We start from the raw sequence: 24,756 nt of genomic DNA, 5'->3' as shown, positions 1-24,756 counted from the left end.
AGACATCTGTGTTCACCCCAGCCTATGGCTCCATCACCAATGTCAGAATTAACAGCACCATGACAACGCCTCAGGTCCTCAAGCTCCTACTCAACAAATTTAAGGTGAGTGGTCTTCAAGATCTGTTCTGACCAATAGAAGGGCTCGATGGCTAATGGTAAGTGTGCAGAAGGAGGCTCATGGGATGATTTTTAGTGAATACCATGGCACTGGTTGGTCTTTCCAAGAGATTCTCATGGGTAGAGTTAGGGCCATAGTCAAGTAGTCTCCTCTAAAGGCAGGGAGAGTAGGATCCTTAGTTATGAGAGATTTGAGGGTCAAGATATTGAGGTTCTACACTCCAGTCTAGGAAGTAAGGAAGCAAGCATTTATTTGATCATAACCCTGTGAGGGAGGTGCTATTATAAGCCCTACTTTGCAGTTGAGGAAACTAGGCAAACAGAGGAAAAGTGACTTGCCAGGGTCACAAAACTAATAAGTATCTGAGGCCAGATTTCAGTTGAAGTCTTCCTGACTCCACACTCAGCTCTCTATCCATTATGCCAGTGTAGTGGGAACATAGGTGGCATAATGGATAGAGTGCCAGACCTAGAGTCAAGAAGACTCATCTTCATGAGTTCAAATCTGCCCTCAGACATTTACTATCTGTGTGAGCCTGGGCAGGTCATTTAACCCTGTTTGCCTCCATTTCCTCATATGTAAAATGAGCTGGAGAAGGAAATGCAAAATGACTTACAGTCTAGTGAGGGACACAAGTACATGTATAAGTGTAGCATCTTCTCTAGACTCACTCCCGACTCACTTTGTCAGATTAGATCTTCTGAAGATAGCTGGGTTTCAGGGTTTCAGGAGTAACCCTAAGAGGTTATAGGAAGGAAGGAAAGAAAAAAGTCAGGAACAGAACAGAGAGGAGACTGAAGCTTCTAACACTGTAGTTCCTGAACCCCCACCAGGGTGCTTCTAGTTATCAGTCAGCCAGATGACCTCTTAATAACTTTTAGAAAAGGAATTTATGAGAAAGCATAATAAGAACAGTAGTTGCAAAACAATCCCCCAAGATCAGGCATGCACTCTTCCCAGAGATAGATAGATAGATAGATAGATAGATAGATAGATAGATAGATAGATAGATAGATAGATAAAGACATATCTCTATCTATCTATCTATCTATCTATCTATCTATCTATCTATCTATCTATCTATCTATATATAAGATCTTTAGGGAGAGAGGGCTCAAACTTAAAGTACCATGGTAGTGAAGCACATATATAGGGAGCATGTGTTTTCAAAGGGCTACCTTGCAAGTCTAATACTGTGGGGAAAAAGAAGGGGAAGGGAATAAGCACTTACTAAATACCTACTGTGTACCATGTACTGTGCTAAGGGATTTTTACAAATATTGTCTCATTTGATCCTCATAAAAACCTTGGGAGGTAGGTGCTACTATTATTATCCCCCTTTTACAGTAAAAGAAACTAAGGCAAATAGAGGTTAAATGACTTTCCCATGATCACATAGTTAGTAATTGTCCGAGACCAGATTTGAACTCAGGTTGTCCTGATTCCAGGCCTAATGCTGTATCTACTGTGCCACTAGTTGCTTCCTGAAAAGATAACGATTTTATTTTAAGTCAAGTTGAATTTGAAATGTGTATGGGACATCCATTTTGAAATGTTCAGTAGGCAATTAGTGATGCAGGTATGAATCTCAGGGGAAAGACTGGGTGTCTGTGTTTGTGTGTATATGTGTACATAATATATGTATGTATGTATATATATATATATATATATGTATGTATGTATATATATATATATATATATATGTATGTATGTATATATATATATATATATACAGACACACACATATATATATACATATATCTTATATATTTGTGTCTTTATCTGCGAATCATCTGCATAGAAATGATAGTTAAACCCATGGGAGCTGATGAGATGAGAGAGAGAAGGAGGGAGAGAGGGAGATGGAGGGAGAAGGAGGGGGAGAGAGAGAAAGAGGGAGCAAGCAGAGGAGGGAGAAAATAGAGAAAGAAGAGAAAAAGAACTGGATGGAATCTTGGGAGACGTTTAGCTAGCATCATATGTATAATTAGCTATCAAAGGAGAGAGAAGAACAATTGGCCATCTAGAAGGAGAAACTTGCAAACCCAGAGAAGAAATAGTTATCAGTGTCAAATTCAGTAGATAGGTTGAGAGGGATGGGAACTGAGAAAAGACCATCACAGGTGATGGCTACAAGATCATTGATAACTAAGTTTCTGTTGAATGATGAAATTGGAAGCCAGACTGCAGAGTTGAGGAGTGAGAGGAAAGAAGTATAATATTGAGTACAGAGAACTTTTTCAAGGAGACTATCTAAGAATGGGAGGAGAGATATAGCACAATAGCTTGAGAGGATGGTAGAATCTAATAAAGGTTTTTAAAGATGGGTGTATTTGAAGGCAGTAGGGAAGGTACCAGTTGATAGGGAAAAGTTGATGATTGAGGTTGTATTATGTTGGAGAAGATGAGAGGGGATAAGATCAAGTACACACATAATGGGATTGGCCTTGGTAAGGAGATGGGATAACTCTTTGTTCAAGACTGGGGGAAAGGGGAGAGTGGGGAATGATGTCAAGGGTTTTTGATATGAAGATAATGGGAGAAGGAATTCAAAACAAATGGCCTCATTTAAAAAAACTAACAATATATGATAGGGCCTTAATAAATACATGTTGATTGATTAGCATCCTTTCTTGATATTGTTTGCTTTGTTTTCAGATTGAGAATTCTGCTGAGGAATTTGCTTTATATATCGTTCATACCAGTGGAGGTAAGCTTGAAAATGTTTGTAAGTCAACTTTTTAAAGTACCATTTCTTACTTTCCTAGTTATTACTTATAGATGACTTCATAGGTAAAATTACATCCAAGCCCTTAGTTAGGACTTGACCTTTTGAGCTTCTTAATGGTGGCAAGTCTTTGATCTAGCCACAGACTCCTTAGCTTAAAGAATTTGAGCTAGATAAGCAACCCTAGTGAAAGGTGGCTAGGAAGACAATATTCCTTTGGCTATTTAAATAGTGTAGTGAGGTCCAGGGGAGGAAACTCTGTTTTTAGTATCAGAGAACATGAGTTTGAATCCCAACTCTGTACATGGCTTTTTGGCTTCTATCTTCTCATCTGTACAGTCTGTACAATGGATGGTGATAATCTTATATTTCTAAGAATCTTTGGTCATACATAATTGCTTAAAAAATCAAGTCAGTAAGCATTTATGAAGGGCTTACTGTGTGCCAGTCACTGTGCCAAGTACTAGGGATACAAAGAGAGGTAAAAATGGTCCTTTGCCTTCAAGGAGTTCATAATCTAATGGGGAAGGCAACATCATGTTTATATAAAACATATACCAAGTAGCTAGAAGAAAACTCAGAAATTAAAGTTTCATTACTTCATACTCAGACCAATTAAATTAGCTAATGATGATAATGAGAATAGATAATCTTTATACATCACTTACAAACATTTTATACACATGATCTCATTTGATCCTCATGACAACACCGTGAAGTTGGTGTTATTATCATCCCTATTTTGTTGCTGTTGAGTTGTTTTCCTTCACGACCCCGCTTGGGGTTTTCTTGGCAGAGATACCAGAATGGTTTGCCATCTCCTTCTCCAGCTCATTTTACAGATGAGGAAACAGAGGCAAACAGTATTAAGTGACTTGCCCAGGGTCCAGCTCAGATTGTCCTAAGAAGGCAGAAATGCCACGGAGTCTATGTAAGCCATGGGAGTGTGAGAAGGTGGGACTGAACTGAGAAACTTTGTGCTCTGAGGGATGACCGGTCCTACAATTATCTATTACAGAGAAACAGAAGCTAAAGGTCACAGATTACCCTCTGATTGCCAGAATCCTCCAAGGCCCATGTGAACAGGTGTCTAAAGTCTTCCTTATGGAGAAGGACCAAGTGGAAGAGGTGACCTATGATGTGAGTTACCTTTGGACACTGACCTGTGGAATGTTATTGGCTTGTGTTTCATCCCCAAGTTTTTGCATCTATGTGTTTGGAGGAATGACTTCTTTCCCAACTATCCTCCTCCCTCCCATTCTTGAAGCAATTGCAAGTTGGGTAGCTCACAAGACTGAAGACCGGAGAGAAAAGAGGAGCCAGGTGGATGAGTATGTAGGATGGAGGAGTTGTCTAAGGAAGAGAAACACAGAATCATAGAATTCAGAACTGGAATGGATCTTTGAGGTTAACAAGTCTAATTACTTGTAACTGGGGTCAAAAGAGGTTGTTATTTGCCCAATGTCACCTAGATAATAAATAGCAGAGCCAGGATTTGAATACAGGGTCTTTGACTTCTAAACTAATTTTCTCTCTAGCACATTATGCCACCTTATGAAGGAAACGAGTAATTCTTCCCCATCTACCACTGTGGTTGATGAAAAAAGAGGGGAGAAGAAAAGCAGAGGGTGCCAGGGCATTCTAAGGCCATCTTTTGCTTAAAGGTGGGCAAATAGATTCAAAGTAAGCAACAGAATGGTCAGGGAGCTTTTTCTTACTCTTGAGAAAAATAATACTCTGTGTGTGTGTGTGTGTGTGTGTGTGTGTGTGTGTGTAAAATAATTGTATTTTTAAAAGTCCTCTCACCTACTTCATTTGAGCTTGAAAACAACCCTTCCTCAGGAAGCTGATATTAGCCCCCATCACCAAGTGTCTAGCTGGCTGTCAGTAGCATAGAATCAATGGAGCACAGGTTGTGCTCTGGGGTTGGGGTTGGTGACTACACAGGAGAACAGCCCTTAGGCTATAGGCCACACCATCCGCCCGGTCAGGATGACTCTGTACCTGTTTCCCATGTGATTTCACATAATTGGCTTTTCTTTGACTGACCCTTCGGCACCGGTTGTCCTTTAAGGCTTTCCAGGTCTTCCTTATTGCAAAATCTTATGTTTACTATGGGATGTGGACTCCAGCAAGATCCCGTCCTAAGGAATTATTAATTCTCCTTGGGACAAAACCATGACCTGTGCCAGTGGACAAATGAACCCAGAGCTTGATGTGGATTGGACATTCAGTTTGTATAAAATCCTCAAGCTCTCTGTGAATGACTAGCAGGGCAGAAATCTGTGTGTTGTTTATCTCACTGAGATGACTTGGCTTGTTGAACTGTTGGTGGCAGGATCGGACCCTTGGGGTCCATCTTCATAGCAATGACCCACCGTCAGCTGAGGAATAATGTTCATTATCTAGCTGGTGAAAGAATCTAAAGTGACATTAGCCTTGATTACAGGGTTGCTTTATGGGGAAGCTTTTGGAAAATAGGTGGCTTTTGCCCCCTGGTGTCCATCCTGAGACATGGAAGCAGAAAGTTTCCTAATGCTGACATTTGCGCTTTCCTTTCTATGTCCACTGAGATCCATTTCTGAATCCTCATGGTAGCATGGAAGTGGACTTGGGCTCTTGAAGGCTATCAGAGCATGAGCTCTATATCAGAGCATGAGCTCTGATAGATCCCTCCACACTGGACAGACTTCAGTTATGGGTCCAGGATGGAATGTGTATCTGTTGTGGAAAGACTAGCCTAGCTTCATTTTTAAAGGCTCATCACCAAGCAGGTCACAGGATATTGAATGTTTAGGTCACATCAGCTGATGATATTCTCTACTAAGATTGGAGTGGGGAGTAGGAGCAAAGAGAGAGAAGGATCACAGTTTTTTAGTGGAGGGAGTATCCATGAAGACGAGTGACTGTTGCAGTAGAAAGAATGCTGGATTTAGGATTTCAGGCTCCACTGTGCTAACTCACAAGGTGGGACTTTAAGCCAGTTTCTCCCCCTCCCTAGGTTTCATTTCGCTCCTCTATAAAATGCTGGAGTTGATTTTGCGTGGTCTCTAAAGTCTTTCCTAGCTCTAAATCATATGAGCCTGTGAAATCCCAGATCTTTTAAAGTGTTAGAATTCTGCCTGGGAACTTGGACATGGTTGAGTTGTGTCACATGCTTCCTGCCATGCTTTGTCCTCATAGAATGGGAGGTGACTGAGGTATACTGTGTGCTTCCTCAAAGGGGACAGCCATCTCTTAGTTCTTATTTCACAAAGATTAAATGATCCCTGACCTCAAGGGTCCTACATTCTATTATAACCCCACTAGAGCTAAGCAGATGGTATTCAAGAGCTGCCATGGCTAAACCAAAAACAAAACAAAACAAAAAAACCATTGTCCTGTGACCAAGGTGATGAGCCTGTCAACCCTTCACTAGTCTGGTCTTTGGACAAACACACCCCGTTTGTGTCATGGGGCACAAGATGAACCAGAAATAAACTAGGATGTTCCAGACACTCTGGTCTCAAAGGGGTGACAGTCCTGAGAGGAATCAGCATTGTTTGCTGCTAATAAGTATGTGCCAGGAGTCCTGGGTTCCTATTATCTTTACTGCCCTCATCCCACCTTTGTGGAGGATCACTTGCTCTACCCTTAAGAGAGATGACAGAGGAATTCCTGATTGAAGGAGGCTCTGCTTTGTGCTTTTTCCTGTCTCACCATCAGCAAGTTGAGGGAAGATGCTTTGGTTTCGTTTCAGAGTCAATGAGTCAGAAGAGAAATAAGGTACAAGATAAGGCTGCAACAGCATAATGGAGGGGCAGTAGCTTGAATCTGCTGTTTAAGAGGTGCTAAGAGGATTAGGAAGGCTAAAGCAATTTGCTTAAGCACTGGGAGGAAGTTGGCTCAGGGGAGCCTAGAGCTAATGTGTCAACTGAGAAGTTTTCCTGGTCAGACTTATCTCCTCCTCCCCTTCCTTACCTCTCACCTTTCCTACCCTTGTGGTTTGGTTGCAAGTCATGTCTGGCTATCCGTACTGCTCATGGGATTTTTTTGGCAAAGATACTGGAGTGGTTTGCCATTTCTTTCTCCATCAGAGTAAGGGGAAACAGAGGTTAAGTGACTTGCCTAGGGTCACACAGCTAGCTATTGTCTGAGGCTAGATTTGAACTCAGGAAGATGAGTCTTCCTGATTCCAGGCCCAGTGCTCCATCCCCGGAACCTCCTAGCTACTTCCTCTTTCTACCCTTACATTCTCCCTTTGTCTCTGACCTCTCCACACAGGTAGCCCAGTACATCAAATTCGAAATGCCAGTCCTGAAGAGCTTCATTCAAAAACTCAAAGAGGAAGAAGACCGGGAAGTAAAGAAACTAATGCGCAAGTGAGTGCCTGAGGCCTGGGATGAGGCTGCTTTGATTCAGTGTTTCATGGCCATGTGCACATTCCAGGGCAGGTGGTAGGGGTGGCAAGGGCCATGAAGCATCTGAGGACAGTCCTTAAAAGGAAAAATATACCCATGGAGATTTGTTATTATTATATTATAAAACTGCCATAATTAACCATAATTAGATAATAATTTACATGATTATATTCAAGTTCTCCAAGCACTGTTCCCACAAGACTCTTGGAAGGTGGCTCATTTGTTATACTCTTTATTTTATGGATGGAAAAACTGAGGCAGAGAGAGATTATGTGGGAGCCAAGGGTCACAGAGCTAGTAAACACAAGCTTTTTTTTTTTCTCACTTTTTGAATGGATCAGTGCCATCTTTGAGGCAGACATTCCTTCCCAAGCCCAACCCATGCCTACTTAACCTGTGCCAGTCAGGGCCTTGCTTCTGTCCCAGAGGAACTTCCCAACATGCTGAAGGCCTGTATCCTGGGATCCTAAATAATCAATTTAGGGTTAGGAGGGACTTTGGAGGTCATCTAATTCCACCCTCTCAGCAATTTTACTATTCCTGGGCCATCCAGTACCATTAAGGATCTGAGCCCAGATTTGAACTTGACCCTTGACTCTAAGACAAGTACCCCTTTCACTGTCATGATCTAGTTTCCAGTCAATGCCCTAGGCCTATTTGGCACAGGGTCTTTCAGGTCTTAACTGTCTTTGTGAACTCTAGATGGGCTCTCCAGACAGGGAGGAGAGACAGAAATGCAAAAACTCCTATTCCCCACATCAATTATTTTAATTTCTTAGGGCTCCCTTTTATCTCCCTTCCCCTCCTGCCTCCCAGCATTGAATCCCTCCTGGGATTCAATGGGCCTTCTTCATCTTTTGGACTACAGATCAATGATGCAGGCTTTAGCATACATCTGTGTCAAGAATGAGTGACTGTTCTTTATATTCAGCTTCTAGGCTTGCCTCCCATGTGCCTCTCTAAAGTATTCTTGTCCATTCCTGTCCGTCACTGCATTAATTAAGGAAGTGAGCCCTAGCAATGTCTCTTTCTTGGGGATGATTAATAAGCAAGAGTTGGGGGTGGGGGGAGGAGTAACAAAGAGAAAGCTCTTAGGGGAAAGGAGGGCAATCACCTGAGTCAGGAATTCCACATGCCTGGAGTTAAGCTGTCTTAATAAGCAGTTAGATTAGGAGTCAGAGTAGCAAACAGTGCTGATTCCTCTCAGGACTGAGTCACCTCTTCGAGGTGCCTGGATTGTCTGGGACATCCTAGTTCATTTCTGGTTCATCTTGTGCCCCATGACACAGACAGTATGTTTGTTCAAAGATCAGACTGGCGAAGAGGTGAGGGGCTTATCACCTTGGTTATAGGGCAATGATTTTTTGTTTTGGGTTTTTTTTTAGCCATGGTGGTTCTTGAATAACAACTGCTTAACTCTAGTGGGGTTATAATAGAATGTCGGTTCCTTGATTGTGTAATCTTTTGTTGCAGTGTTCTTACTAGTGCCTAGCATAGAGTGTAGCACATAGAAGGTTTTAATAAGGCCCTGTTGATTGACCGATTTATTATAATGGCATCAGTAGAGGGACTACATATCTACACGGATGAAATCTGGCATGTCTTTGACATTTTAAAATGTTGTCTTTGTCAAAGGAATCCTCTAGACCAGTAGTTCTCAAACTTATGAGCCAGGAACCCTTGGGGTCCTTGAGACCCTAATAGGGGGTCATAACTATTTTCATTATAACACTAAGACATTTTCATTTCCAATATGGTTGATATCAGTAGATAGAACTCACATAAACATAAGCTCAGGGAGAAGTATAAAGGAGTCCAGAGACCCAAAAGTTTAAGAACTACTGGACTCCAGGGACGAGGAACCTGTGACCTTCTAAGTCCTCGGGTGTGGCCTTTTGACTGAGTCCACGTTTTACAGAACAAATCCTTTTTTTTTTTAAAGGGAATTTCTTCAGTGAAGTTTAGTCAGTCAAAGGGCTGCACTTGAGGACTTAGAAGGTTACATGTGGCCTTGAGGCAGCAGGTTTCCCTGGATTATACCTTTCTATAGTGAACTGTTGATTACAATATATTTCAGGAATGTTAATACTGGATGGGAATCTTAAAAGTTATCCGGTTCAAGGGTTCTTTACCTGGGGTCTGTGAACTTGTTTTTAAAATATTTTGATAACCATACTTCAGTACAAGTGGTTTCTTTGGTAATCCTATATATTTTACTTGATGCATTTAAAAGTATGATTCTGAGAAGGAGTCTATGGGCTAAATTGGCCATAGAGGACCATGATACAAAAAAGATTAAAAATACCTGATCTACTTCAACACCTTGGATAGATCTGTCCTAGAGTTAGGAGGACCTGAATTCAAATGTGGCCTAAGAGGCTTACTAGTATAGCGATCCTAGACAAGTCACTTAACCTCTGTGTATCTCAGTCTCCTCACCTGTAAAGAGGCAACAGTAATCCTCCTCGTGCTGTGAGGATAAAGTGAGATAATATTTGTAAAGTGTTTCACAAACTATAAAATGATATATAAGTGCTGGTTATTATAATAATTATATTACAGATTAGAAAACTGAGGCCCACAGGGTTTAGGTGAGCCTTTCTTTATAATACTTTGAAGTTTATAAAACACTTTCTTCCTCACAAGCACCTATGAAATAGATAGTACAAATACAATTACCCTCATTTTACAGATGGAGAAACTGAGGCTCAGGAAAGGTCAAGTGATTTGCCTGTAGCCTCACAGTATCATTTTCAAAAGTGGTATTCAAACCCAGGTCTCTTCAGAACTCAAATTTGGTTCTTTCTTCCACATAAGGAAATTAGACTTTGTCTCTAAGGTCTCTCCCCAGGTCTAATGCTTGAAAAGGAGCCTGGACAATTCCATAAATCATGTTACCAGCTCTCAGAAACTCAAGCCTTAGTTGAAGGTAGCATTTTGCAGGTAGCTGACTACTGATGCTTTATTTTCCTTTTCACAGATATACGGTGCTCAGACTAATGATCCAACAGAGGTTAGAAGAGATAGCGGAAAGTCCAGCAACAATCTAAACCAAGAATGAGACCCCATGTGGCCTCGAGTTCAAAGGTTCCTCCACCCCTGAATTCTAACTAGCCAGGTCACGGTCCTTCTGGAAACAGATGAGACTTCAGCCTTTGTTTACATGAAGAAATACTTAGATGGAGAAGGATGAAGGCCTGCTGAAGGACCTTGTAAAACCCTTCCCCCAACCTGGAACTTTTTGAATGCAGAACCCTTGTCAAATCGCCCTCCTTTTCTTGGACCTGGAAGCAGATGCACCAGCAGACAACTCTTGGATACTCTCAATCAACTCTTTTCCCTCTCTGGGAGAGAATCTTGATTTGTAGTGTCTAGAGGACTTGACCTATATGTATGTTTGGGTGTATGTGTGTGTATGTGCAGTTGTGTGAGAGGGCACTTACATGTATGTTTGGTTTAGGTGGAGGAGGAGGGAAGGGGAGAGATGTATGTATATGCTTTGGGGGTGAGTGGGAGTGGGGAATTATCTTTTTGAATATTAAGAGTATTTTCACATGCAGTTTAAAAATTCCAAACAACCAGCAACTGGGCCATGAATCTGGTTGCTTCAGACCTGGATCGTGTGTTTTTTATAGATTGAGGCTGAAGTAAGGGCCAGGGCCCCAGGATCAGTTAAGGCGATTGATTAGAAGAGGAGCTAGTTGTTCAGAGACCCTGGTTCCTGCTGTCTTATTCTAAAGGATGCCACCATTTGGGGAATGACATTTTAGCATTTAAAGATGATTTGGTCTCTTTATTTTACTGACAGTGAAATTGAGGCACACAGAACAGAAGGAAGAGTTGAAAACCACACAGATAGCAGTGTGTCAGGATTCAAATCCAGCTCTAATACCTCAAAACCCATAGCTCTTTCCATGATGTCACATCTGCCTCTCTAATGCAGGAGTAGTCAAGATCAGCCTCTCCAGTTAGTCCTAACAGATGTGTAAAAATTGGCTGATAGATAAATCCTTGCAGGATTTCTTAAAAAAAAAGTTTTTAAATATAAATTTTTTCAATTAAAAATATATTTCCTATCCATTCTACTCTCACCTCATTAAAAAAAAAAGATAAAGAAAATCCTTATAACAAATATGTATAGTCAAGAAAAATCAATTAGCCTACTGACTAGTTCTGAAAAATATATCTCATTTTGTACCCTGAGAATCCTTTACAGAATTCCTTTTGCAAAGAAATGAGTCAGTGTCCAAGCTCCTAGTGTGTCTGACAGAACCAACAGAGCTGGACAATGCAGTTGCGCATTTGACCATCAGTGTGACCCTTCACTTCTGGTTTGTTGCCTGGAAATTTTGACCTTCCTAAAAACAAAAACGTATCTAATACACTATGGTGATGTCTCCAAATATCCTACAATTAATCCAAAGTATTTACTGGGTCTTTGTATAAATCAAGGAATGAACTAGCATATTCCTGCCTTCTCAGTAAGAAGGACTTACTCAGAGCTTTTAGATGCCAACCAGAATGTCTTAGAAGGCCTTTGAAACTCAAAGCAAGACAAATGGGAAAGACTGCTTGGGAGCGCATTTGAACACGTAGAGACTGGAGCAGGATGCGTGCTGCTAAGGATGATTCTGGTGTGAAATTTCTAGCATTGTGGCCTTTCTTGAGATCTCTGGCATCATTAGCAATGCCTACATCACCAAGGTAGGACTCAAAGTCACTGAGCCTGGAGAAACTGCCCTTCTGTTTACAGAATCCTAGATTTGAAGTGAGAGGTCCATTTGAGCCTTCAAGTCCAGTTCCTTTATTTCCTAGACAAAGAAACTGAAGTCCAAAGATATCAGGACTTGCTTAAAGTCACATGGGTAGTTAAGTGGAAGAGCTAGGATTTGAACCCAGATCTTTTGACTCCAAATTCAGTACACTTTCCACTTACCATACTTGGAGGTAGGAGGTGAGAGGTGGATCTTCTAGAAACTTAGAATAAAGAAAGAGGGTCCAGCTGAGGACTTTCCCTGCCAATCCTCTGTTTTATTATCAAGTTAGAGAAAAGACTGCTTCAGTGGCAAGAGTGAATATCCTTGCAAACCAGAGGCCTGTTTCCTCTTAGGCCTCTGCTTGCTCTGTGCTAAATGGACAGTGTGTTTCTATGAGAAGGGTCCTTCAGGGCCCTCCCCTTTGATCCCCAAGTGGAAGGTGCCATATTTGCTTTGTGCAGTAAAGGAAGGAAGCAGGAGAAGGCTTTGTTTCCTGTCACTCAGGGATCTCATTGGGTTTTTGAGCTGAGGCCAGAGGTTTCAGGGTTTAAGCTTCATTCCTTTAAAATCATTAATTAGGATTGACAGCACTTACTGCCTCCATCCTCGTGATTAAAAAAAATAAAATCCTTCCCTTGTCTGTCCAGAAGGATAAGATCATTTATGTTAGCCTGAGACAACATTTTAAAAATGATACTCCCTGGGGACTTAGGATAGAATCTAGCCATGGAGCACATCGAGCCCAACCCCCTCATTTTATACAGGAGGAAACTGAGGCCCAGAGAGGGTTAATTCACTTGCCTAAGGACATACAGGTAGTAAGTAATAGGGCTGGGATTGCAATTCCATCTTTTGGGAGCATCAAAATCTACCATTCTTTCCACTGTGCCATGGCTTTCTCAAAGAATCATAGACCTAAAAGGTAGAAGGGACCTTGGAGGTCATTTAGTGACCCCTCCACAGTGTCAGCTTCCACCAGAATTATTGAAATGCTAAGAAATCCCTAGAATACACAAACTGGTGCAGCTTTGTTGCTTGTTTCTTAAAGAGAAAACTATCAGATTTTAAACTTTTAACTATAATCCCAATTGAAGCAAAGTAGGGAGTATACAGGAAAGTTTAGAAATGGGTTGCGTTTCAAAAGTTCATTTGTATGTTGACTGTAGGAGACAGGGCTGTTATAATAACCAGTATTTATGTAATGTTTTAAAGGTTTACAAAAAGCTTTACGTACATTCTCTCATTTGATCCTCACAACAGCAGTACTGGGAGGCAGGTACTGCTTTTAATCTTGTTTTACAGATAGGGAAACTGACAGAAAGAAGTGAGGTGACTGAGGCAGATTTTGTACTCAAGCTTCCCTAACTCTGAGTCTATCCACTGTACCACCTAGATCCCACCCAGATGACTAGAGTGCAGAATGATTGTTTAGATTGAGAATTTCTAGCTCTGATGAGACACTTCCTTTCTTCCTTTTCCCTTTAAAAAATTCAGCCTTGTTATTGAGTTTCAGAACTGGTTTAAGGACCATCTGGCATCTTTGTCTTTTAACGTGAGAAGCAACCAGCATCGTTAGGGAGAATAATTAGTGTAGTGGAAAGAGCTCTGGCTTTGAACTTCGAATCCTGACCTTGTCTTTTGATAACCTGTGTGATCTTGGACCAATCAGTCAATCACTCTAGGCTTTGGTTTCCTCCTCAGTAGAACAAAGGGCCGCATAGGATTATCCGTCATCCGAGACTGTAGTAAGTCAACTTCCTCCATGGACATCATCCCATGTGACACCTCTAGAGGAAGTTTCCTAACTTAAGGTTCAGGTAGGAACAAGCAGTCTTTCTACAGTCCAACTCCATGACTTGGCAAACAATTTGTCTTTCTGGAGAGGTAGGCCAAAATGAAAGATATTCCCTATTCTAATAAATGTAACAACAGGTTTCTGGACAGTAAAGGAAGTGCCCTGAATTTTCTGCTTTTGTCCTTTCAAAAATTTAACTTGCTAAATTCCTTATCCGTAGGTACATTTATATTTTCCCAGCTATACTCTGACTTCTTGTGGCCCCTATAAATTTTCTGGTAGGAGTTGGGAGAGTATCTAGATTTATCTATCACTAACCGTTATCTTTTTTTTTTTTTTTTGGACACCACATCTGGGATGCCAAAGCTGTTTCTGATTTAGGCTTAGGATTCCACTAGTATTAATTAGTGTTAAATATCATGAACGTTTGGTTGGTCAAGTTACTCCAAACCTCTCCTTATCCTGCCACTTCCCCAAAGTTCTAAAATGTGCTTTCTTGGAAATGGAAAGGAGGAGGAGAGGAATAAATACAGCATAGCAAACTCCTACTTCCTCTGCTCTCATTCTGATTTACAAACTGCCCATGTCTCAGCCATGTTGTTCTTGCCATAGGAAATTGGGCTGTGAGCGTTGGCAGATGGCAAGGGGGGATGTCTTGAATGCTACAAAGTGAGTTAAGTGAGTTAAGCTTTTCCCACCAGTATCATGTGAATTTTGATTCTTTGAAATGCTAAACTGATTTGTAAGGCTCTGCAGCTGTTTGCTGTGAGCCCTGAAATGTGGTTAAGATGAAAACAAATTGTTTTTTTTCTTTTTCCTTTCCTCTTGTTTTTAAAAATTCCTTCCTTTTCTCCCTCATCTCTCTCTCTCTCTCTCTCTCTCTCTCTCTCTCTCTCTCTCTCTCTCTCTCTCTCTCTCTCTCTCTCTCTCTCTCCCTCTCCCCTCTTCCTCTTCCTCTCTCTCTCTTTCCCCCTCTTCCTCTCTCTCTCTCCCCCTCTCCCCCTCTTCCTCTCTCTCTCTCCCCCTCTCCCCCTCTCTCCCTCTCTCCCTCTCCCTCTCTCCCTCTCCCTTTCTCAAAAAAGGGATCCAGCTTGTTTATTGGCTGATCAAATGAAAAGAATAAAGTCTTAAGCTCAGTGACAGAGAAGGAGTTGGAGCTGGTTCCATAGGTGTTGATGGAAGAAGCACATGATGTTGTTAATCTGTGCTCACGTCACAGGGGAGGGCCTGTGGTTTGACTTGAATGACCAAGTTTTTAATAGGTTAGTATTAAGGGGATCAGGTGACACAAAACAGAATTCGTCGTCCATGGGGACTCTGTGTAGGGAGATTTTGTGCACAATAATAACACTGGAAAACTAAGTTTTAACAAGTACTAGAGGATGGGGTTGGAGGCTTGGTGGTTTGGCTAGGGGGTTGGGATTGCTCTCTACTTTGTTAAGTTATTTTAAGACCATCACTCTGAGAGTATAATTGTTTCTTCAAGACCTGTTGATGTCAAAGAGAAAGCTCTTTGACCCCCTCAACCAGAAGGCAACAAGAACAACAAAAATCTTGCCTTAGTAACTCAAATGGTGTCCTATACATATGAACAATACTCTTGGCATAAACATGTTAATCTGTTTTCCACATTAATTTTCTTCAGGATTAAGAATTTACTTAGTTTTCTGATTGTGACTTGACAGTTCCAGTGGACTGGATAGAGTAGGTGGGGAAGACTGGTTGGAGAGTTGCAGGTGTTGATGAAGAGAAGTTCCCTTCTGGAAAGAGCCTGGGACTGTGAGACACCAGTCATCTATGAAGGATGGCAGAACATGGCAGGGCTTCTTGGTGACCAAATACTGATTATGGGAAGTGGGAAGTGGTTAGTGGAAGGGAGAGATGGTCACTTTTTTGAAGTTTATGAGAAAGGAAAAGAGCTTTGGATTCTTAATTGAAAGTGAATATTTTAAATAAGGTTTTCCATGCAGCATTGCTAGGTCACATGGGGTGGAGATATCATGGAGGAAGAGACACTAAGAGTTATTTCCTTTCTCTGAGATGGCAAAGTGAGATGAGTGAGCACAAATTGGAAATATTTCCAGCAGTACAGTCAGCCAATCTGTAGGCATTTCTGTTTCTAAAGTTGACTTAGAAGTGGTTTCTCCCATGTAATTGAGAATCTTTTCCTGGGCTTCCTCCCTTCCTTTCCTCCTTTTAGCTTTGTAAAATATCCTTTATTTACCTGGAACTTATGCCTCAAAGATGGTACATGAGCTTATAAAGGGACACTGCTTTTATTTTTTTGTATTTTAAGCACAAGATTTGACACTGCCTCAGTTGGAAACGAATGGTGAATGTTGATGTAATTCATGGAAACAGTCTGAAGCACATGATTTAGTCTTGTTTAAATAAAGCACTTTGTGGAGCATGGTTCACTCATGCCTCAGCTGTTTGACATTATCCTGGCCCTTTAGGGGTGGGTGGGGAGGCAGGAGAAAATGGGAAGGGTGACTTTTTATTCTGTTCCCAGAGCCGTGAGATATTAAACTGGTTGAAACTTGGTTATAAGATCCAAACCATGGCTAATGAATCAAGGTGAGCAAGTTAATTGAGCCTGTGATATGTTGTGGTTCTGGATCTCCCAGTATGGAAACCCCTTCACTGATTCACATCTGCAAATAGGTAACTCACCTGCTACATGTAGGCTGAGATTCTTGCCTTGGAGGCAATGACTGGTTAAAGTGATTTGCCCGTGGTCTGTCAATAAGTATTTATTAAGCCCCTACTATGTGCCAGACATGGTGCTAATCACTGAAGATGCAAAGAAAGAAGAAAAACTAGGAGAAAGGACCCTGCCCCTGAGGACTTCACAATCAAACAACTAGGATATATCTTTCAAGCAGGATTTAAAGGATTACAGGCAGGTCTTCCTGACTCTGGGTCTGGTCCTCTGTCCTCTACATTTCTTATGTTTGAGCAGTTGCATGGCACAGTGCATACAATGCTAAACTTGGAGTCAGGAAGTCCTGAGTTCAAATCCTACCTCAGACACTTTAGTTTGTGACCCTGGACAAGTCACTTAACTAATCTGTCTGCATTTCAGTTTTCTCATGACTGTAAAATGTTAACAATAATAGTGCCTACCTCCCAAGGATCAAATGAAATAATATATAAATTGCTTTGTAAACCTTAAAATGCCATAGAAATTCCAGCTACTAGATCTATCATAATTCCTCTTTTAAAAGTAATTCTGAGTTTTCACCTGGATCTCTGATTTCATTGATATTTCAATTGTGTCTGACTCTTTATGACCCAATTTGGCATTTTCTTGGCAAGGATACTGAAGTAGTTTGCATTTCCTTCTCCAGCCCATTTGACAGATGAGGAAATGAGGCAAACAGGATTAATTAACTTGCCCAGGTCACACAGCTAGTGCCTGTCTGAGGCTAGATTTGAAGAATAGTCTTCCTAACTTCAGGAATAGTATTCTATCCATAGTACCACCTAGCTGCCCTTTTATGGTATAGGGAACTTCTAGTGAGGATATAGCTTCAGTCAACAAAGGTCAGCATGTTTTTCAACCTAGCAGTTGCAGAGAGTTGCTTTAGAAGTTAAGTGACTTGTTTCCTGTTACACAGCCAGTATGTGAAAGAAGTGGGACTTTAACCCAGGTCCTCCTGTTTCTAGGGCTGGTGCTCTATCTACTGAACTGCTTAACTGTTCCTCCACCAATGCCTGTTAACAGGACTAAAGTCCTCTGCTGCCTTACCATGTTGTGGAGGCAATCCTGGGTTCTCAAAATCTTTGTTAGTGGAGTATAGCCTCAACAGAACTTGTATAAGATGAATGAACTCCAAGAATGGGTCTGGGGAGAAACCATGTATCTTTCTTCCAAGGGCTTGTTTGGTTAGGTGTGGAGAGGTCTATTGCCAGGTGTTTGGTGATTTTTTTTTTTCAGACTCAAGGACTCAACCACAGACAACTAGGAAACAGGGGTGAGGATCTGTGTCGGTGGAGGGACTAGCCAGCCAACCTGGCCAAAAACATGGATTCCTGAAAGGACTGTATCTGGTGCTTTATATAGCCATTTCTTCATAACATCCTGTAAAGTGGGAAGTGAGTCTTAAAAGGAAAAAGCTTAACTCATATGATCTCATAAAATAAGAGAATGCCACAGCCTGAAGAAACTCAGACACCATCTTATCCAACCATTTCACTGCTTAGCTGAGGAAACTGAGACCCAGAGAGGGCAATGACTTGGTCAGGGGCGTAGAGTTCATTAGTGGGAGAGACTGGGATTAGAACTTGAACCCAGGACTTGGACTTCACAATCATGTTTTTTGTCCTTTGTACCCAACTTCTTCATTTGCAAAATGGTGGTGTTGAACTTGGTGAGACGTCTGGGGGCCAAAGCCTACTTCTGATGCTTACTACCTGTTTGACTTCAGACAGGTACCTTAACTTCCCTGGATTTCCTCATCTGTAAAATGGTTTTAGATCTAAGATCTCTCAGTTTCCCTTAACCTTTAATATTCTGTGTTCTATTAAAATAATAATTACTAACATAAAGAGTTTCTGGGCAGCAGTGTGACATGGTGGATAGAGTGCTGGACCTGAAATCAGGAAGGATCCTCTTTCTGAGTTCATATCTGGCCTCAGACACTTACTAGCTATGTGACCCTGGGCTAGTCACTTAACCATGTTTGCCTCAGTTTCCTTATCTGTAAAATGAACTACAGAAGGAAATGGTAAACTGCTCTAGCATCCTTGCCAAGAAAACCCCAAATGGGGTCATGGAGTGGGACACTACTAAAGTGACTGAACAACAACATATAACATTTACTATGTGCCAGGTATTGTGCTAAGCTCTTTACAATTCTTGTCTTATGATCTTCACAACCACCCTGAGAGATAGGTGCTATTATTATCCCCATTTTACAAATTAGGCAGCTGAGGCAAAGAGGCTAAGTGACTTATCAAAGGTCACACGAGTAGGCATCTGAGGCTGGATTTAAACTCAGGTCTTACTGACTCCAGACCCGATGCTCTGTCCACTGTGCCACCTGACTGTCCCTAGTGAAGAGATAAAAATAGCAGGAAGAGCCCTGAATTGAGTGTGGGGAAACCAGGTTATTGCCTAGCTGTGTGATACTGACAGATCACTCTACACCTCAGTTCTTTCACTGCAAAATGTGCTTCCTACTACCTCCTCCACCTACTTCAGAGGGTTAATAGGAGGTTCAAATGAGGTTATGGAGGTGGAAACATCTAATGAGAGTAGAGTGTGAGAGTAAAGCCTTCTTATCGTTGCTGTCAGCCATACTGTGAAACCAGTTCTGGTAGAGATCTCACCCAGTCTTTGTATAGTGATTATTAGGGGAGGGCAGGAGTGGACTGTGATTAATCCCAGTTACAATGATGGGTTGGGAGCATGGGTGGAGCACATAGACATGTCTACAGAGCACGACAGAGGAGAGGATGGCATTCTGCACCATGGGCCACAACATGCACCCACCACTAATGGCATTTCTTGTTTGAAAGAAGACATAGGGTAAGACATCCTCAGCCTCCCAAGCCCAGTGTTGTGTTGCCCTTGATGCAAGGAGTGCCTGATTATCCCCGTTTTGGTACTTTTATGAGATGAAGTTGGACTTCTAATGGGAGAGTGTTTAACATGGGATGAGATGGCATTATTGGGTTAGATCAGTTTATCAACAAACCATTGACCTTTAAAATACAGTTATTTTACATTTTGGGGGCCACTGGAGTGAGGAAGATTCATCTTCCTGAGGTCAAATCTGGCCTCAGACACTTCCTAGCTGTGTGACCCTGGGGAAGTCACTTAACCCTGTTTGCCTCCGTTTCCAGATCTGTAAAATGAGCTGGAGAAGCAAATGGCAAGCTGCTCCAGTATCTTTGCCAAGAAAACCCCAAATGGGGTCATGAAGGGTTGGACACAATTGAACAACATTTTACATTTTATTACATTTTTTGAATCTTTATTGATGTCTTTTACATCGTAGTCATTTCTGAATAAGCTCTGTTCTTGTACTTCTTTCCAAAGAACCAATCCTTGTAACAAGGACGTTCAACAAAACCACTTGATGTGTCAACCACATCCCACAGAATATATAGAGTTCTTCTCCAATGAAAGGAATAAGGTATATTTCCTCCTCTCTTCTCCAGAATAATTATAATTAATATGGGAGAAGTACCTCCATAGTGGAGAAGGGAAAATATCCCTGTTTTCAGAAAAGGAAAGAAAACAGAGTCTGCAAACTACAGACCAATGAGCTTGACTTTGAAACCTTGGGAAATTTTAGAACCCAATGAGGTGGCTGTGAACCTCCAGGTAAACAGGTAGATAAAACATCTAGTAAGTGCTTAATATTTACCAGATACCACAAGTGCTAGGGATACCAATATAAACAAACTCAACCACTCTTCCCTTCAGGGAGTTTATAATCTAATAAAGGGAGACAAAACACAAAGGCTGATGAAAAAGAAGGTGTTCATAGAGAGCATAATAATAATAATAATAATAATTCTGGAAAGACAAAAGAAAAGCACACTCACCAATCAGAGTTTAGACTACTATATTCCATAACAAATTCAAAACATAAGTAAGCTAAATATTAAAGCTCACACCATAAAGTAAATGAGAAGAGAAGCAAATCATAACTTTCACAGCCATAGGTGGAGATAAATTCTTAAACAAAAAATAGAGGAAATTACAAAACACAAGGGAGGTAAATTTGAGTATATGACATTGAGAAGCTCTTGCATAAAAATAATGCATCTCAAATAATAAAGAAAATAGTCAACTGAGGAAAAAAATATTTGTATCATGTATCTCTGATAAAGATTTAGTGTCCAAGACACACAGAGAACTAACAAATATATAAGACCAAGTCGTTCCCTAATAGAAAAGTGACCAGAGGACAGGGATAAATAATTTTCAAAAGAATTGCAAATTATCAATAATATTATGAAAGAAGCCATTCCCCAACTGATAAATGGTTAAAGGACATGAACAGGTACTTTTCAGATGAAAAAAAAATCAAAACTCTCTATAGGCATATGAAGAAGTACTCTAAATCACTTTTGATTAGAAAAATACAAATTAAAACAACTCTTGAGAGACCACCTCACACCTATCAGATTGACCAATATGACAAAAATGGAAAACGATAAATGTTGGAGAGGATGTGGGAAATTGGGACACTAAAGCATGATTAGTGGAGTTGTGACCTGATTCAACCATTCTGGAGAGCAATTTGGAACTATGCCCAGAGGGCAACCAAACTGCATACCCTTTGATCCAGCAATACCACTACTAGATCTGAATCCCAAAGAGATCATAAAAAAGGGGAAAGAACCTACATGTGCAAAAATATTTATAGCAGCCCTTTCCATGGTGGCAAAATATTGGAAAGTGAGGGGCTGCCCATTAACTGGGGAATGGATGAACAATCTATGGTATATGAATGTAATGGAAAACTATTTTGCAGTAAGAAATGATGAACAGGTAGATTTCAGAAAAAACCTGGAAAGATTTTTACTAACTGATACAAAGTGAAATGAGCAGAACCAGGAAAACATTGTACACATTACCAGCAATATTGTGTGATGATCAACTGTGAATGACTCAGCTCTTCTCAGCAACACAGTGATCCAAGATTAGTACAAAGGACTGGAATGGTCCTTTGTACTATCCATATCCATATGCTATCCATATCCAGATAAAAAACTGATGAACTCTAAATGCAGAATGAAGCATATTTTTTCACTTACTTTTTTCTTTCTCATGTTTTTTCCCTTTGGATCTGTGTCTTCTTTCCCAACTGTGACTAATATAGAAATATTTTTACATGATAGCCGATGTATTAACTATATCAAACTGCCTGCCATTTTCAGAAGAGGGAAGGGGAGGGAGGGAGAGAAGGAGGAAAATTTGGAACTCAAAAATCTTGTAAAAATGAATGCCAAAAATTTTCTTGACATATAACTGGGGGGCAAAATAAAATACTATGTAAAAAATATTTTGAAAGAACATTCCAAACCACTAATAATATGACAAACAAATCACAACAACCCAGAGGTTTCCTCCTACCACCTAGCAAGTTGGCATAGATGTCAAAAGACAGGAACAATGAATGTTGGAGGGGTTATGGAAAGACAGGCACACTAATGCATTGTTTGTGGAGCTGTGAATTGGTACAATTATTCTGGAAAGCAATTTAGAGTTATGTGAGTAAAGTGACAAAAATGTCCATATCCTTTTACCCAAAGAGTCTATTATGAGGCATACCCGAAGGAAGTCATTAACAAAAAGGCTTCTTAATGTACCAAAGTACTTGAATGTTATTTTGTGCAATAAAAACATTATTTTAGAAAAGATTCATGGTACCAAAAAGGTTACAAATCTTTGATCTAGTCCAACTGCCTCATTTTGAGAATGAGAAAACCAAAACTCAAAGAAGCTAAAATACTTACTCATGGCCACAAAATTAGTATCAGTATCAAGATTTGAACCCAGATCCACTGACTCCAAATTTAAAACCAACATTCTTTCTGTTCTGTATTGACATGACCCATCTCAAAGGTTTTTAAATCAGATGAATGAACATTTAGTAAGTACTTTGAAAGTAAGACCCACTATCCCTTCACAGTCCAGTACAGAATCAGACTTTCCAGGCTTCATCTGTGATCAGCCCAACCCAAGTATTTCTGCATCTGCCTCATTCATTCATTCCTTTGGGCAGCTAGGTGATGCAGTGGATAGAGCACCAGTGCAGGAGTCAAGAGGACTAGTTCAAATCTCATCTCAGACACTTGACACTCACTAGCTGTGTGACCTTGGGCAAGTCACTTAACCCCAACTGCTTCATCCTGGGCCATCTTCAGTCATCCTGATGAATATCTGGTCCCTGGATTCAGATGGCTCTGGAGGAGAAGTGAGGCTGGTGACCTGCACAGCCCTCCCTCACTCAAAACAGAGTCAAGTGCAAGTCATGTCATCATTTCTCTGATGGCATGGTCTTCTTCGGCAATGAAGCACAAACACACATTCATTTTCCACTTACCAATCTTTAAAACCATTGAGGCAGAAGCTTCTTTTGTATTTTCCTTCTCAAGAATATGTCTTTTTTTTAAAAGAACTTTTCTAGCAGGATAGCCAAAGAAGAAATAGAAATACTTTAGTATAAAATTTTCGATTTATAAATCAATAGAATTTTATCCTGATATCACAAGTTATAAGTATTTGGGACAGCTCTCTATTATTCCACTTCAGAGTACCAGGCCTGGAGGCAAGAAGTCTCATCTTCCTGAGATCAAATCTGGCCTCAGACACTTACTAGCTGCGTGACCCTGGGCAAGTCACTTAACCCCTTTTGCTTCAGTTTCCTCATTGATAAAGGAACTGGAGAAGGAAATGGCAAACCGTTCCAAAATCCTTGCCAAAAAACCCCCAAATAGAATCAAGAAGAATTGGACACAACTGAAATGACTGAACAACACAACAGTAATGGGCCTGGTGCTGTTCCTTGCATATATTATTTTATCTCCCTTCTCCATGTCTTTGCACGGTTGGTTTCCCATGTTTGAAATGCACCCCCACCCTCTCCTCTATCTTCAAGAATTCCTAGCTTTCTTTAAAGCATGACTCGAGTGCCACTGATTATATTACACCCTTCTGGATAGCTCCAGGTATCAGAACTCTGTCTCCTTTAGATGCTATTTAGTCTAGCTCATTCTTTTAACAAATGAGGAAACTGAGGCCCCGAGAAGTGGAAACTTGTCCAAGGTCACACAAGTAGTAAGTAGTAGAGTATGGATTTGAACTTTGCTCTGACTCCAGATCTGGTACTTTTTGCTTCTGCCTATGATACCAATAAAATTGGGGGTGAGAGGAAAGGGGATGAATGGTGGATTTTTAAAACATGTGGTATGATGTATAATCATATTTTAATACTGTAAATGGTTGTTCTTAAGTGATGCTGGCAAACAGTTTGTATAGATCTGAAAAACCCATCAAAGATTTCTGTGTGGACTCATTAAATTTTCTTTTAAATACAGGTTTAATTAAATATAACAATGATAAACAAAAGAACTTCTTAAAAGAATGAGTGCCCTAAAAAGATTCTAAAAGGAAATCAATCTCATTTAACAGCATAAGTGAACTAGATAGGTAACCCCATTTGGATTCTGAAAGTTTCGTTAATCTTAGAGAGAAATTTCTGGCCATTGCTTTCTTTGCCCCATCAGTCTGTTTTTCTTTTCAGGTGGTTGGGAGTCATCTGTGAAAAGAGTTCTTTGGGTTGACCCAGGTAGGCATTCTCACTGCCAGGGACCCAAAGTACTGATCCCTTGTCAAGTCTGACTCAAAATCCAGCATTTGTGTTTTCTGGAATAGTTTTAGAGGATAACCTCATCAGCTCCATTTATACACTTTTCTGGGACTGAGTTCACATCAAATTTCTTTTAATTAAACTGGAACTTTATTTTTATCATTATAGGGGACATCCTCTGGGGAATCAGTACCTTATCTGTAACTTTTAGTCTTAGGAGAATTGCTTAGGGGAACAGAAAGATTGAGTGCTTTTCTCAGGATTACACAACCAGTATGTATAAGAGTTGGGTCAAATCCATTTCCCCCAGACTCTGAAGCTGGCTTGCTATCTACTGTACTGTTTTGCACCTTGGTCCACATCAAGTTTCAAAGTAATGAAAAAATATAACAAAAATCCAGGACTTGCCTCTATAAAAATTCTTAAATCTTTCATTAAATCACACAGCAAGAATATTTTATTGGCAGATTTTTGAGCATCAGGGCTGAGGAGGATGGGGCAGCTAGGTGGTGTTAGAGTACCAAACCCTGGAGTCTGAGGACCTGAGTTCAAATTTGGCCTCAGACATTTACTGGCTGTGTGACCCTGGGCAAGTCACTTACCCCTGATTGCCTCCAAAAAA

General features: G+C 40.7%; 1 protein-coding gene across 6 annotated transcripts in view; it reads left to right on the top strand.

Moving 5' to 3' along the window:
* Positions 1–11,327, top strand: part of RASSF2 (Ras association domain family member 2) — a 70,435-nt gene extending 59,108 nt beyond the window's left edge. For all 6 annotated transcript variants that reach the window (XM_072635297.1, XM_072635298.1, XM_072635294.1 and 3 more), the window contains 5 exons: positions 3–104; positions 2,779–2,830; positions 3,867–3,988; positions 7,112–7,209; positions 10,229–11,327. In XM_072635297.1, the coding sequence (XP_072491398.1) occupies positions 3–104; positions 2,779–2,830; positions 3,867–3,988; positions 7,112–7,209; positions 10,229–10,298 (444 nt within the window). In that variant the 3' untranslated portion in view covers positions 10,299–11,327. The remainder of the gene's footprint in view (positions 1–2; positions 105–2,778; positions 2,831–3,866; positions 3,989–7,111; positions 7,210–10,228) is intronic.
* Positions 11,328–24,756: the final 13,429 nt, after the last annotated feature.

This window comes from Notamacropus eugenii, chromosome 1 (genome assembly GCF_028372415.1).
Source record: "Notamacropus eugenii isolate mMacEug1 chromosome 1, mMacEug1.pri_v2, whole genome shotgun sequence".
Lineage (NCBI taxonomy): Eukaryota > Metazoa > Chordata > Mammalia > Diprotodontia > Macropodidae > Notamacropus > Notamacropus eugenii.
Note: the sequence above shows the minus strand (reverse complement) of the source record. Positions and strands in the feature narration are given on the sequence as shown.